This window comes from Meles meles, chromosome 2, assembly GCF_922984935.1.
Source record: "Meles meles chromosome 2, mMelMel3.1 paternal haplotype, whole genome shotgun sequence".
NCBI classification, from domain to species: domain Eukaryota; kingdom Metazoa; phylum Chordata; class Mammalia; order Carnivora; family Mustelidae; genus Meles; species Meles meles.
The window spans coordinates 90,713,066-90,729,293 of NC_060067.1; the positions used below are offsets into that span (position 1 = coordinate 90,713,066).

Here is a 16,228-nt window from a genome sequence, read left to right on the forward strand (position 1 = left end):
CCTTGAAACTACTTGTGTTTTTCCAACAGGTATACTAAAATTTTAATTATTTGAAAGCAATTAATCTTCTCGATCGGTATTCCTGGTCCTCACTTGATTTTCTGAGCCATGTTTATTAAGCAAATTCACTATAAGTTTGTTTGGAGGTCAGGTAATTATTGTTATTTTTATGAAATTCTGGAATGTAATCTCCACAACAGCAGAGATTTTCTTTTTCTTTTTTTTTTTTTAAAGATTTTTATTTATTTATTTGACAGAGAGAGATCACAAGTAGGCAGAGAGGCAGGCAGAGAGAGTGAGAGGGAAGCAGGCTCCCTGCCGAGCAGAGAGCCCGATGCGGGACTGGATCCCAGGACCCTGAGATCATGACCTGAGCGGAAGGCAGCGGCCTAAACCACTGAGCCACCCAGGCGCCCCACTTTTTCTTTTTTTTTAAGATTATTTATTTATTTGACAGAGAGAGAGAGATCACAAGTAGACAGAGAGGCAGGCAGAGAGGGAGATGGGGAAGCAGGCCCCCTGCTGAGCAGAGAGTCTGATGCAGGACTCCATCCCCGGACCCTGAGCCAAAGGCAGAGGCTTAAACCACTGAGTCACCCAGGTGCCACTTCTTTTTCTTTTTTGTTCCTTGATATAATGTGCCAGCCAGCAAGAAGAGCATCTGGCACATAGTAGGTGTTCAATAATTATTTGCGTAATGGATGAATGATAAAATCTAATCATTCTCTTTTTATTTTGCTTTTTTACCTCTGTAAAGCTGTGAGGATGATTTCATAAGCAAACAATACGTTTTGGGTTATGTTTTCTTTGAATGCAATTCCTTACAATGAAAGTCATATACAACTTTTCATAGCTACCCATAAACTTATTATCTTTCCTGTAGTTTATTGTTTTTCCTTTAGCATTTTGGTTTGAAAAGGTTTTAAAAATGTCATTGTCATTGCTTCCTTTTTCTTTACTATAATTTACAAAAAAATACCAAAAAACAAACAAAAAAATGAAATCTTTCCTAGTACCTAAATCCTTAAGAGAAACCAAATATTTATGCTGAACCAGAAATATATCTATTACCTACACCCTTCAGTTCTTTTCTAGAACCTTTTTTTAAAAACACAACAAAATATTTTTATTGCTACTCAATTTTTAAAATTGCTTTTGCCTACTTGCAGTTTTAGTGAAGTTTTCCCATGTGTGTTTATTCAGTGAAGCAAGATCTGTCCTTAGGGCAAGATTTCTTTCTATGACTTAAATTTATTTTCATACTAGTGGATCTGTATCATGAAATTCTACTCCTTGCAGATAAGGCCTTTGACATTCTAATATGGCTCTTCTTATTAATTAAATTATTACTAGCAATCCTCACGTCTCTTTCTTGATAGCGACCATATTTTGAGGAAGACTCCTAAATTTGCCCTCAAATTCCTTCAGAATCTTTGGGTGAATCCCAATTTTTTTTTTTTTTTTAACATGTAGCTGTGTCACAAGACTTAGAATAGATCCTACATGTGCTTGAGCTTGGACTTCGGTGTTAAGAAACACCCAGAGTCTTTCACAGGAAAGTAAAAAACCAAGTTTCTTAACTCTGAACAGCCACCTGCTTGTTCTTTTATTTTTTTAAGTTTTTATTTTAATTCCAGATAGTTAACATACAGTGTTTTTTTAGTTCCAGATGTACGATATAGTGATTCAACACTCCATACATCAGCTTTTACATTGCCCTGATAATCTCACTCTCTTCCGTTTTTTTTCTTGTCTTTGGGGTTTAAATACACTGTATTTTATTAACGTTTATTAAGCTCCATAATTTAAGCCAAGTTGGCTCATGTTTATTCTTGAATATTTTAAATTGAATTCCTATCCTGCCCATGGATGTCTTTACTCAAGGAAAGGCCTTTAGTACTCTAATGACACATTAATCAGAAAAAGCAAAATATAAAAGTTAATATACCCTTAGCCCCAATTTAAAAAATATGTATGTGTATCTAAAGAAAATAGTTACTCAAATTATCTGCATTAAAGTTGTATTCTTATAATAATTATAGTAAAAATATTTATTACAAAAGATTAAAATACTTGTTATTCCTATTTATTCAGCATATTTGAGACTTGACATTGTTAGATATTCATACTTACATTTAGCATGAATGTATATCTTTAAGCAATTAATTTTTTATCTACAAAACTAAATTTTTTTCTCTGCATATTTATGATTTCATTTTTCTGAAAACAGTCTGACCAATGTCGTGGTTTTCCAAATCTCACTGGAATTCTGAATCTAATTTTTTTGTGTTATGATCTCCCTGACATAGTTAACCACACAAAGCTATTTCCTGTACCAGTTCCTGATTTTTCAGTTCTTCAGGACCTAATCTTGCGTCTGAACCTTTCTTTTCTAAGTGTCTTCTTCTTTCAAATGATACTTGCTATGCGTGGGGGGAGAACAAATTTTAAAAAGATCTACCTTTACCAGTGTCTATGATCTTTCTAATGCTTTACCTTTGGCAGTGAACACATAATCCTTGCTCAGTGGAATGCAAGAGTTAAGAGGGCAAATGATCTCATCTCTGGGAACCCCAGTTTCCTCAACTGTAAGACAGGGGAGGCAGCTCTGACCTCAAGAGGGACTTTGGATTGAATGAGATAAAGCACATACAGTGTTCAGTGCAGTGCTGGGCTCAGTATATGCGGCCATCCCCACGACTAGCCTGGATGGGCAGGCTATGTTTGTCCTACTTCAACAAGTGTCCCTGAGTGAGGGTGAATGTCCTGTCTTTAGTAGAAGGCTACTGTTTCCCATCCATCCTGTCATCACTTGTCAAAACAATGTCACCTTACCCACCTGTTGGTCCGTGTTTTCACTACAGAATGCTACCAGGCCTTTGAAGATGCTCCTTTATCCACTGGATCTCTGAAATACCAGTTATATGGGAGGTTCACTAGGTTGCCATGTATTCTGACCTACCCAATTTTAGTAATTCTTGTTCTAGTCTTGTGTGTGTGTGTGTGTGTGTGTGTGTGTGGTTGCACTTACACAAATACTGCATTGCTTTAATGTCAATCTTATAAAGATGTATTAAGAACAAAAACTAATTTTATACCGAATAATAAAATTATTTTACTTGCTGGTTTCTTTCATAATCATGACCCTTGAAAATTCACTCTCGATTCAGTGATTTGATATTTTGTAAAAACAAAGAGAAGCTAGTGTTTTTTTTCCATTTCACCTACAAATAAATAATCCATTCTCTACACTCAGAAATGACTAGATAAGGTTTGTATAGTTTTAGAGCTTTTGCATCTAAAAATAATATGGTGATAGGGGCGCCTGGGTGGCTCAGTGGGTTAAGCCTCTGCCTTTGGCTCAGGTCATGATTTCAAGGTCCTGGGATCGAGCCCCACAACGGGCTCTCTGCTCAACAGGGAGCCTGCCTCTCCCCCTCTCTCTGCCTGCCTCTCTGCCTACTTGTGATCTCTATCAAATAAATAAAATCTTTAAAAAAATAAAAAATAAAAATAATACAGTGATAAAAACTCATTATAAACATCTGTGATGTTCTCTGATGTCAAAGGTCACATCTTTGTGTAAAAAAAAAAATGTAATTATTGAAAGGAAAAAAAAATCCCCTTTTATGCACATTCCTTTCTTTTTGAAACGCATCCAAAATGATGAGGACAGTCTTGGTTGATTTTGAAGGTTAATGGACCTTACACAAAGAAGTGTTACGGAAATATTTGTGGAATCAAATGAGAAAAAAATGTCTTTCTAAGACTTTTGTTTTTTCTAGTGTGTATAGATTTTAACAGTAACCCACATTTCCAAAAGTAGGCTTCTACAATATGAGTTCAACAGAGCCTGTATATTTATTGTAAATCCACAGGGAAGTGAAATGCCAGCTATTACAGAGCAAAGGTGAACACATTCAAAGTTTGGGGTTTTGTTTGGTATTTTGTGTGTTTTTTTCCTAACTGGGTTTTAAATACTATGGTGAAAATAGCTCATTTGTTTTTCGGGAATGGGTAGAAAAGACCATCAAACTAACATGATTCATACAAATGTTCTTCCTCTGTATTCTTTTACAAAACACTTAATCATTTTTGCTTTGTTTTGGTTTGCACTAATTTCACAAATCTCAAAGAAGATTTATTGGCCTGTGTCTTAGTGTCCGCTGCATAATGAAATGCTAATTTCATTTTATAAAATGATTTCAACATTGAGCATAAGATAATTTATGTGTCAAATCAGATTTTATTTTGTAGGTTTAATATTTAAGTACTTTTTTACTTTGAAATAATTTCAAACTAAAATTTCTAAGTGTACAAAGATCTTTTTACTCCTGTGCCATTCAGAAATAAATTACCCCTGGATGATTTAGTGTGGATTTCCTACAACCAAGGACACTCTTCTGTGTGATCACAAGATAATCCCCTATCCAGGAGGAAAACCTGTACCTCTACCCTCTGAGGTTCAGTATCAGGGGACTGCTAATTTACCTGACAAAGGCTCCTTAACAAAAGAAAAGTAATATACATGTACTAATGTTGTTATTTGCACAGGAGTTCACAGAAACGAGTGAAACTTAAAGAAGCAGTTAGATTCGGGAGCCTGTAGATACTTCTTAACAAAGGAAAGAGGTGTGAGCATCAAGGGAAGATAAATTGTAGGGAAATGAATAGGAAATATATGGGGGGACCGGTGGATGATAAAGATCATTTTGGTCAGGTTTGTTTATGCAGATTAATTTCCATGCTGGCTTTCTATTTCTGTGGATAAAAGTCTCTTCCCATCCTGGTAGAGGAGAGGGGTAGAATTTATGCCACCGTCACAAAGGAAAATGCATGCTTTGCTTTTAGAGAGATCAGGGAGGACCGAGAAGTCTTCTGTATTTATCTACTCGTAATTGCCCTCAGCTTCAAATCATCCTATGTCAAAGTGAAATAAAAAGCTACACATCAAAATCAGAAAGTGAACCAAACTGATACAATACTACCTAACCCTCAAACCCATTCAATTTTTTGCCAATTTTCTAGTTCATACCCTTCATAGGAAAAAAAAAAAAAAAAAAAAAAAAGGATGCAATCCAGGATCACACACTGTATTTATTTATTTTTCATGAGTTTAAGCCTCTTTCAGTCTGAGATAGTTCCCCAGTCTTTGCTTGACATTCATGATGTGACAATTTATAGGCCTGATATTCAGTAGAATGTCTCTCAGTTGGCTTTTGTCCAATGTCCCTCATAGTTAGATTCAGATTATGCATTTGGGGCAAAAATATCACAGATGTGAAGCTGTGTGTTTTTAATGCATCCCATCAGATGGTCACAGTTTGGATTTTTCTCATTACAGGTAATTTTAACCTTTATCATTTGGACTAAGGTGATGCCTATCAAGATTCTCCAATGCAAAGTTCTTTAGTATTTCCTCCAGTATTCACTAAGTATTGGGGTGGGAGATTCCATGAAATTATGTAAATGTTCCATTCATCAAAATTTGAGTCACTACTGTTAGCATCCTTGATATTTCTTAATTTGAATTGTTACTGTGATGGCTGTCAAATATTGATTTTCTAATACCATAGTTTTACATTTATTAGTAGGCATTCCAATGTAAAGAAAATATTTCTTTTGTTCCCATTTGTTTATTTGAGAATTTGTGTATGTATAAATTAGTGAGTTCCTATTTTATTTAATGAGATATAATGCATTCTTATCATTATTTATTTTAATGCTGAATTTGTCCCCTTTTTTTTAAGATTTTATTTATTTATTTATTTATTTATTTATTTGAGACTGAATGAGAGAGAGAGAGAGTGCTGGGGAGAAGCAGAGGGAAATTGATAAGCAGACTCCGCGCTGAGTGCAAGAGCTAGATGCTGGGCTTGATCCGTTGACCCTGAGATCATGACTTGAGCCAAAATCGGTTCAACCAACTGAGCCACTGGGCGTCCCTAAAATTGTCCTTTTTTTTTTTTTTTTAAGATTTTATGTATTTGTCTGAGAATAAGAGCACAAGCAGGGGGAGGGGAAGGCTAAGGGAGAAACAGACTTCCCACCACTGAGCAAGGAGCTTCATGTCGGACTCGATCCCAGGATCTGGGATCATGACCTGATGATTAAGTGCCAAAGACACTTAACCCACTGAGCCACCAGGTGTCTTAAAATTATTTCATTTTAACCAGTCTTCTGAATACTTCCTAATTTTTGGCACAAGAAGAAACTCTAGGTTCATCAATTTCACATTCATATGAACATTGCAAAAAAAAAAAAAAGGTAAATAGGGACTATTGCTCTCTTTAATAAACCAACTTAAAATTATAGGAGAAAATCTATTTGGTGTAAGTCTATGACATGAATGTTAAACAATGATTGCAACATAAAAAACAAAACAAAACTTTACTAAAAATTGAATACAATTTTTATTATAAGACTTTAAAAAGAAAATAAACAGAAGTAAGCTACAATTATCACACATGTGTACACTACACATCTCTCCTCTCTCTCTCCCTCTTTCGTAAAATTCAAAATGAAAATGTAAGCAACCTCAGAAACTAGTTTCTACCTGAACTGAATGCAGAGTGCCCTCTAGAGGCTTTATTCAATCAATACAGTCTTTCCAACAGAGAAGGAACCTACTTAAATTTCTGTACATTTTCAGACACAGTTCTCAGAAAATCAATAGGATTACCTCACACATGATAATAGCTGACCATGTTATAATTCAGCCTATTAGGTACCACCTTAAGAAAATATGCAAGGGAGCTAACAAAAAGTGGGCAGGTACCTGATGAGTTAGACAAAAGAATTGGAAACATGCCGTCAGAAGATACCTGAAGACGTTAAATCCTCATACGTCAGTTTGCGACATTTGGAAAAGCTGTTATGAAATCTCCCCCAAATTTCTGACACAAGGAATGTCTTCATAACTTAGTCCATCATTTCCTCAACGTCCGTAGACAGACCAGTGTGGATTCCGATGAGCAAGCTGCCTCACTTGCCAGTCTTCACTTGGCTCTGCACCTCCATATGCTGTATGCCACTCCAAATCCACAGACAGCTCATAAATTAAAACCAAGAATGGCAACCATGCTTTAATGAAACTCCAAAACGGATGTGGAAAAAAAAATCACATTTAAGCAGATATAGTTTACATAAGTATTATTTAATGATCATTTAGAAAGGTCAACTATTCCAAAATTTTTATAAAGCTCTCGAGTTTAGTGTCTAAATTACTTAATACCTCAGGTATCGACATTAAAAGCATCTCTCGCCATCTTTGATATGTTTTAAAAGAATTTGAATGAAATCATTTTGCTAATAGCTGCTCCTTTAAAATAGAAAGTCCTTTCAAATATTTGTCCCAATGAAATTCAACTTTAGCAATAGTGATTTAAGAGAATAGTTTTAAGGTGATATTGTTTTGTTGTTTGATGGTAACACTTACCTGAATACATGCTCAAGTAACATCATTTGAGGTACAAGTGGAAGTATTATAATTAATTAGATATGACTCAAAATATAGTCTTTCAGTCTTCCTAGTCACAAGTTGATGTTGTGTAGACATTTGAGAGATACTTTTTTAGAAGTTAAAGGAAAACCACAGTCAACACAAGAATGTGGTTACATCGGATGAAAATCCCAGGCCTAACTTACCTCTTTTGTTTTTTGATATGGACTCAATTGCAAAATATACCAAAATATTCCTGTTGAAATTCTTATTATAGGGGAGGCAAATTCTTTCCTCTGCCCATTTTAGGGCTTGGCTGGGGCTCTGTAATGAAAGTTTACAAGAGAAAAACATACAAATGTTTCTGTGATATGGGAGCCCTTCTGTGGAAATGAAGATCCAAAGAAATTGTGAAACCTAAATGTTTTTCTACTAGGTTGAACAAAGAGAAGCTTTCGTGGAAATGTAAAATATATAGCGAAGCTTAAGGAAAATCAGAATTATTTTTTTTTAAGATTTTATTTATTTATTTGACAGACAGAGATCACAAGTAGGCAGAGAGGCAGGCAGAGAGAGTGAGAGAGAAGCAGGCTCCCTGCCAAGCAGAGAGCCCGATGCGGGACTCGATCCCAGGACCCCGAGATCATGACCTGAGCGGAAGGCAGCGGCTTAAACCACTGAGCCACCCAGGCGCCCAAATCAGAATTATTTTAACAAGGTCTGTTTGTGGAGAATTCGCTCAGTCTTCCTGGCCTGGGTAATAGGAATGTTTCTTTTCTCCTAGTAGAGGGAGGGCGTCTTTCAAAACGAGTCTTATCTCAGTTTTCGGGAAGAAAAGGGGAGATCCAGATCCGAATGCTTTCCTTCCATCTGCCGTATTCCAAGTGACTTTAGTTCAAAAACAATCCTCATGCTGGAGTGCCATGTTTTGGAACAGTATATTCTGCCACCGTTCAACATGAACAAAAAAATATGTAATTTTTCTGTGCGTGAATAGCTAGTTTAATTTGTTCTCTTCCAGATGTTCATCAATAAGTCAATATGAGAATATTCATACTCCAGAACAATGGTTCAAAAGCACTGACTAGGTGCTGCAAACGGTAGAGTAAGTGCCAAGGTTTTCTTGACTTGAAAAGCAAGGCTTAACTTGCTTTTCACAATGGTGCTTAGGGACAAAGTTTCCTATCACCTCAGTCTTTAAGATTATTCACTTTTTATAGTCTGCTTCTTGAAGAGAATGAAACTTTAAACAAACAAACAAACCCTAATGATAGTATCCCATATTAAAATAAAAATAACAACAAAAATACCAAGGACTCTGCCTGCCTCCCCTCCACCCGCCATTGATCCACAAACCTGTGAAGCTGTGTTCTTCCTGCAGCCTTATCCGAGAGGGCATTTTGTGTTATTTGTCACTCTGTGATAACTGATAGGCAGAATAGCAATGTTTGTTTGACTTCTTCCTCTTTTTCCTTTTCCACTTCTTGGACCCTTGCTCGCTAGGGAAGAAAAACTCACATCTCAACACAGAGCACTCTTCTGGGCTCATCTTGCTCATGAGATCTAGTGTGGTATCATTGAGTAATCATTTTCTCTTCTACTACCTTCTTAAGCCACAACTGTTGAAGTTCTCAACTACTAAAATAATTAAGACACTGTGACTTATTCATTTAGAACACATATACATATTACAAAGTAATGTATTACATATCACGTATTACATATTATAAAACACATATTACAGAGTAATTTGTTTCTCTCCACATTGGCCAGGACCATACTCAGAGTACTAATATAATAACAAAAAGTAAAACCTAAAAAATTACTCTGTGATTATACTCTTTTAGACAACACTTCTCATTCCCGGGTCACCAAAGATTACAACTCCCAGGCTTTGAACATCTGGAAGCATTTCCATTAGAGAAGACCCACTATCGACTTTTCTTTGTCTTATATTTGCAAATGTGCTTTGTTCTCCAAATTCTTCCCTAAAAGGTCTTGGCCTAGGAGGTAAGATCAAAGCACAAAACGTGACCTTGGCAGCAGGCTGGGAGGAAATGTGGACATTTGAAGTGGGCGAGTATGTGGAGAAAGGAAGAACATTAGTGTCCATAATTCTTGCCCTGGCTTTGCAATCTGTTGTTTAACCCCTGTGTGCCTCATTTGTGTGTGTTCTAATGCAGGAGATGAATTAAAAGAATTTCAGGTTATTTCCAAGGTTGTAGTTATTTGTTTTGTCTATTGAATAAAATAATGTTCTTCAGGAATTTACACTACTGGCCAATACCGATGATGCGACCGTAGCACGTAACCATCAAAACCACGTCTGGTGGATCTGGATTGCACGCTCACCATGAGTCATTATCAACAACTAGAAACTTGATGACTTTGAAGTATAGATATCCAGTGATGTGAACATCAATGCACAAAAGTTAAAAACAGGATCATCATATAGCATAAAATGAACTTCTGCTCATGGTTTTAATTTAACTCATTAATTAATAATACCCCAGAAGATAAGAAGACACATTCAAAGAGCATTTGAGGAGCTGGGTAGTTATAGGCAATTTGATAAAGGAATGTTAGAAAAAGATGCTTAGATATTGGTTAATGCCCTATAAAGCAGGAACCCATAACCTTCGGGATTATCTTTTCTAGCAGAGAGGTTTCTACAAATGAAAAATGTCTAAGCTCTAATCAAATAGTAAAACTTAAATAATGGAATAATCCTTGGATAAGCTTATTAAACCATGGCATTCAAAGACATGCTCTATACTTTAACTGGATAACTTTTTTAAGGCTTCTGTACTGGAGACTTTCAAATGTGTAAAAGAATTCTGAGAACTCCAAATATACCTATTTGGTATATCAATCACCTCTTTCCCTATTTTCTGTGGTGGCTCACTGGATGAATCATTTTTTCCTGGTGGTAGTCTAGGGAAAATAAGCTCACACATCATACATAATTTAGGGAAACTTTATTTTATTTATTTATTTTTTTTTAGATTTTATTTATTTATTTGACAGAGAGAGATCACAAGTAGGCAAAGAGGCAGACAGAGAGAAAGGAGGAAGCAGGCTCTCTGCTGAGCAGAGAGCCAGATGCGGGGCTTGATCCCAGGACGCTGGGATCATGACCTAAACTGAAAGCAGAGGCTTTAACCCACTGAGCCACCTAGTTGCCCCGGGAAGCTTTTTTTTTAAAGCTTCATTGTCATACTGGATTAACTTACTATCCTACTGGTAAAATCTGATTCATATTAATACCATTTCTATTTACTTTCCTATGTTGGTTTATTTTTGCATATGAAAGGTAGGAATGAGGGATAATAATTCAGGAGATTTATATTCATGTGATTTTAAAATAAACTACGAATAAGTCAGGGTCCAATGGGGATTTACTAGACTTCATTGAATTCAGTCATGCTTACCACAGAGAACTCTGAGCTTAACAATATTATCACTGTAATTCTCTGTTCACTTATGATTTAGCAGGGAAGCCAAGTCAAATAAAAATTTTAGTAAGAGTGTTTGAGTCAAAGAGACATTTATGAATTTCTTCATGGTACTTTCTTCATGGTAAAAAAGAAATTAAAGTGTACTCTTAGAGAAAGCCATGCTGAGATTTGATTTCTTACAATGTTCACTCATGACAATAACTTAAGTCGGGTCAGTAACTTTCAGCTTTTTGGGGGAAGTCCAGAACTTGATAAAAACTATAGACCTTTCCTTTAGAGGGAGACAATGAGCATATAATGCATCTATTATTTCATATTCAATTTTATTTGGGATGATTCGTGGACCACCTGCATCTCATCTATGCACCCTGGTCAAGAACTCACAACTTAGAAAAAAGGAGTCACACTGAAGATAGGTCGTAGGTGAGACACCTGGTCCTCATAGCTTGTCTCCTAAAGCTCTTCTAACATCTGACTTTGTAAATCAGCTACATTTCAGTTTAGACCCCAGTAGGTTGTTTTCTTTGAAGCTGAAGCAGACACACTCAGCAAAATGGAAAACCTCAACTCAATTATTTGGGGATAACATAGCACTCTTAAGGTCTTGCTGTGTTGACAATTCACACCATAGAGTGAAATGTCCCAGGCTTCAGAGTGCATCCTTATCCTGCCCTTTATAATGAGAGACCTTAAGAAAGGTTTTTTATTGTTATTGTTTTTAAGATTTTATTTATTTGAAAGGGAGAGAGCGTGCCGGCACATGAATGTGAGGGAGGGGGAGAGGCAGAGAAGCTCAAGCAGAGTCTGCTCTGAGTATAGAACCAGAAGTGGGACTCAATCTCAAGACCCTGAAATCATGACCTGAAATGAAACCAGGAGTCAGACACTCAACTGACTACCACCCAACCACTCCAGTATTTCTTTCCTAAAGCTCAATTTTCCCATCTGAAAAATAATGGTGATTAAGAAGTAGGGACCAGAGTGTAGGTCATTGGAACCATAAACCTCAATCTGATCAGTGGCGTAGAAGTAGAAGCAGGAAACAGATCCGAAAGTGAGGATAATATGTACCCAGTAAAACTCATGCAGGATCATGTAGGCTTTGTTCTATTTGTATATAAAAATTTGGTAGAGTGTTATTCTTTTTAATGCAACTCTGGACCTAGAGTTGAAATGTTATATTAAAGCTATAACTATGGTGCATACAATTATTTAATGATCTAAGGAGAAAAGCAGAGTTTATCAACTTTAATTCAGTCTTCCTCTCAGTCACATGGTTGAGCCTAACAGAAAGAAATAAACCTTGTTAAGTACTGTTTTGTTTTGGTTTTTTTTGTTGTTGTTGTAGAATAAATCTAAGGCCAGTTGAAATTCATGAACTAGAACAAATTTCACTAATAAAAAAATATATAAAATATTTTATCTAACAAATTCTTATATTAAAGAATAATCTAAGAATGTTGTTAAGAAAAGAATGAATGTTGCGAAGAATGTTGTAAAACCCAAATAGCAACATGGCTATCTTTTTTTATCCAAGGTGTGACTAAACTTTTTGCTTATCTTGTGAATCAAATTGGATTTTTGTGTGTGTTTTCTAAATTATTTTTCTTTTCAGCAATATGCTAAATGTATTTTTCTTACTTTCCAAGCTCATTTGTTAGAGTGTTTGGTAGCTGGCCAGGGCCCCCAGAATGAAGAGAGTGCTCTCAATTATAGAGCACCTACAGCAGGCCTGGCCCTGGACTAACCCTTGTACATGTTATCACTAATCCTACCGACAGTCTCACAATGTAACTGTATTTCTCTCTTCTTATAAACCACACCAAGAATGTTCAGAGAAGTTAAGGGACTTACTCTAGGTAACATCATTAGGTTCAACTCTTAAGGCTTATATTCTACTTTCCACTGCATCTAATGCTTCTTTCAGAGGCTTCAACTGTACATTCTGAGGTATACTCATTATAGTGACAACAATGGCCATAACAACGCCAGTGAGAAATCAGCTCAAGTCCTCACAGCAGTAAGATCTCTGGAGCCCCACCCCCTCCTGTGTTCTTTCAGTTCCCAGCTGGGGTCCTGAGCACTCAAGCCCTGTCCCTGCCACAGTGGTCAACACTGAGACCCACCAGTTCCATATATATGACCAGGACCTCCTTGCCTCTGGTCACCACCACGTGGTTCTCTTCCTCTTTGCTATCATTTCTCCTCTTCCTGTAGCACTCAAAGTCACCACACGGAGGCTCATTCTTCACCAAGTCCAGGGACCACCACCCTCGTAAGACCCTCTATCTGTGACTATTATTCTGAGCCCCACACTCAAGAGAGGGAACAGGGTCCTTGCTCAGAAGCAAAACGTTTACTCACTTGTCCAAATGAAAAAGGGAATGGTGGCTGTTGGCATCTAACCATGTTCACCATTAAAGTTGAGACAGTGTGAGAATCAACACCATGTGATTGTTTCTGTGAAAAGTGAGTACCCTGCAATAGTGAATACTCAATGAATTATCGTTGAAGATTGAAGAATGCACATAATGCAAGTATAGAAGAACAAGGCAGGGGCACCTGGGTGGCTTGGTCAGTGAACCATCCAACTCTTGATCTCAGCTTAGGTCTTGATCTCAAGGTTGTGAGTTCAAGTCCTAGCATGGAGCCTATTTAAAAAACAAACAAACAAATGAACAAAATACAAGGCAGCCATGAAGACAGTAATAACTGAGCTCGTGTCCATTAGAAAGCAACTGTCAGTGTTTCCTTGATTCATGATTTATGTCTTAACTTTATCAGTCTTATGAGTTTGAGGTTATTCACATACATTTTAAATAAGCACCATAATTTAGTGGCTAGATTTGAGTTAAGGTTAGGTGTTGTGAGTTAAGTTTTATCACAGAGTCACATTTATTTAATGACAAATATTTATTGAGCTTGTATTATGTGCCAATGAGCAGAGAAGCTGAATAAAATCAAAGGCTCTTCTTTTCTGGGGCATATATGGGAACTCTGTGGGTGTCAGAGGGAACAGCAAACAAATAAGAAGTCAAAATAATGGAAAATTCTAAGAAGAAAATGAAACAGAATTAAGAGATAATAGTGATGGGTATGAAAAAGCTATTTCAGATGCATTAGTCAGAAGAGGTTTTCTTGTTAAAGTGATTTTTGAGGCAGGACCTGAGTGGCGGTGGGGAGCAGGCTTTGTGGAAGTAATAGCAAATACCAACTCCCCAGAGTGGGCATTGCACTTAGCATGTTCTGTACCCTGTGATGGGGTAAGAGTGCATGGAAGACCAAAAAAAAAAAAAAAAAAAAAGGAGGTAGGAGAGGAAGAGAAGATGAGCTCGGAAACATAGCAAGGAAGCTAGATCATCTTGGGGCTGGGAGGTTGTTAACGGGTCATACCAAAGTGGTGATCATGTCTGGGGTTTGAAAGGGCTTAGTAGCATGTTTGCCACAGAGGGATGTTGTGACAGAAAGTATTGTGAGCTGATGATAGGCAAGTCTGGTTCAGATTAGGTCCGAAAACTGCCTCAGGGGCTTAACCTTTGGTTTAGTTCAATCCCAGGGCTGTTTGGGACTCTAATCTGAAGGATTTGAGGAAAGTTTTCAAAGGAATTTTGCAATTCTTCTCAGAGGGTTGTAGGAAACAATTGCAGACTCAATGTCATGCATATGTAACAGTTTGGGCCATGAAGAATTTTACCCTAGACGCTCTAGCTTGTAACATACAGTGACATCATATGTGGGGCATGAGGTACAAGTTCACAGGCTGAAAGAAAGAATACATATAAATATGAAGGTCAGCGTGCCTGGGTAGCTCAGTCATTAAGCGTCTGCCTCCAGCTCAGGTCACTATTCCAGGGTCCTGGGATTGAGCCCCACATCAGGCTCTCTGCTCCTCAGGAAGCCTGCTTCTCCCTCTCCCAATCCCCCTGCTTGTGTTTCCTCCCTTGCCGGGTCTCTCTCTGTCAAATAAATAAAATCTTTTAAAAGAAAAAATAAATACGGAGGTCAAGATATATTATTTAGGGATTTTATATCACAGATAACAGAAACCAAGCAAAGCTAGATTATATATAAAAACAAAAAGACAGAGATAATTCACTATAAGGACATGGAATGGTTCCCAGAATATAAGGGTGGGAAGGCAATTATGCCTTAGAAAGGGATTATTCAGAAATAGAAAATTGTCAAGACTCCACCTCCCGGCCCTGAATTTTCCTACCCATAGCTCTCTCTGCACACAGAGGAGAATCTCTTGGCTGGGATCAGTTGTTTTCTCTTGGTTCAATCAGTTACAACCAAAGAAGTGAGGTAAAGAAGTGAGGTCAAGAAGTCAGCAAGCATGATTGTCAGAGTCTGCTCCTAGGAGTCACTCCCAAAGAAGGTAGCAGGTTGGGCAGGCAATCCAAGTAACCTCTTCCACATAGGTCTACACCTAGGTCATCAACTGATGCATTTATTTTATGTGCAGAGAATTTGGAAAAGTACTCCTAAAAGGTTTCCTACCCCAATCTAAGGGTAATTTTTACTGGTTAAGAAATTATAGGGCAGGCAAAAATAAATAAATAAATAATAATAATAATATATATTTATAAAAGAATCAATGTATGCATTTTTCTTGTGAATTGTGTTTTTAGTGAGAAATTTTATCTATCACATCAACATGGGACAGATGGGACAGAAAAATGGACTTAAGTCAGAAATTTTGGTTTAGGTGCACCTGGGTGGCTCAGTCAGTTAAGCATCTGCCTTCAGCTCAGGTCATGAACCCAGGGTCCTGAGATGAAATCCCACATTGGGCTCCCTTCTCAATGGGGACCCTGCCTCTCTCTCTGCCTGCCACTCCCCCTGCTTGTGCTCTTTCTGTCAAATAAATAAAATTTTTAAAAAAAGAAAATCTAGTTTAAATCTTGGTGTTTAACTAATGGTCATGGGAAGGTGAGCAATTTGTTCTAGTTCTCATAAATGATAACCACTGGACTAGATTCTCCTTAAGGTAATTAATCTTTGACTTTAATATAATATTTCCTTTTGGTAGCAAATAAATGCTTAGGCATTTGTTCTCAGGTTAATTGCAAACATATAGCAAGAATGGTTAAGAAACAGGCTTTACATCATCATTGATAATAACCAAGATATGGAAACTACCTAATTGTCCATCAGTCATGAATAGATAAAGTCGTGGTGGGGAGATACACACACACACTCACACACACACACACACACACACACACATACATATATAATTTATATATATAAATTATATATATATAATTATTTTAAGATTTCATTTATTTGTTTGAGAGAGAGAGAGAGAGGAAAAGAGAGAGCACTA

General features: G+C 36.9%; 1 protein-coding gene across 1 annotated transcript in view; it reads left to right on the top strand.

Annotated features, from left to right (window-relative positions):
• TNIP3 (TNFAIP3 interacting protein 3) overlaps window positions 1-16,228 on the top strand; it is a 157,073-nt gene that overhangs the window by 89,944 nt on the left and 50,901 nt on the right. The window contains exon 5 of the mRNA XM_045997403.1: window positions 12,827-12,919. Coding sequence (XP_045853359.1) covers window positions 12,827-12,919 — 93 coding nt within the window. The remainder of the gene's footprint in view (window positions 1-12,826; window positions 12,920-16,228) is intronic.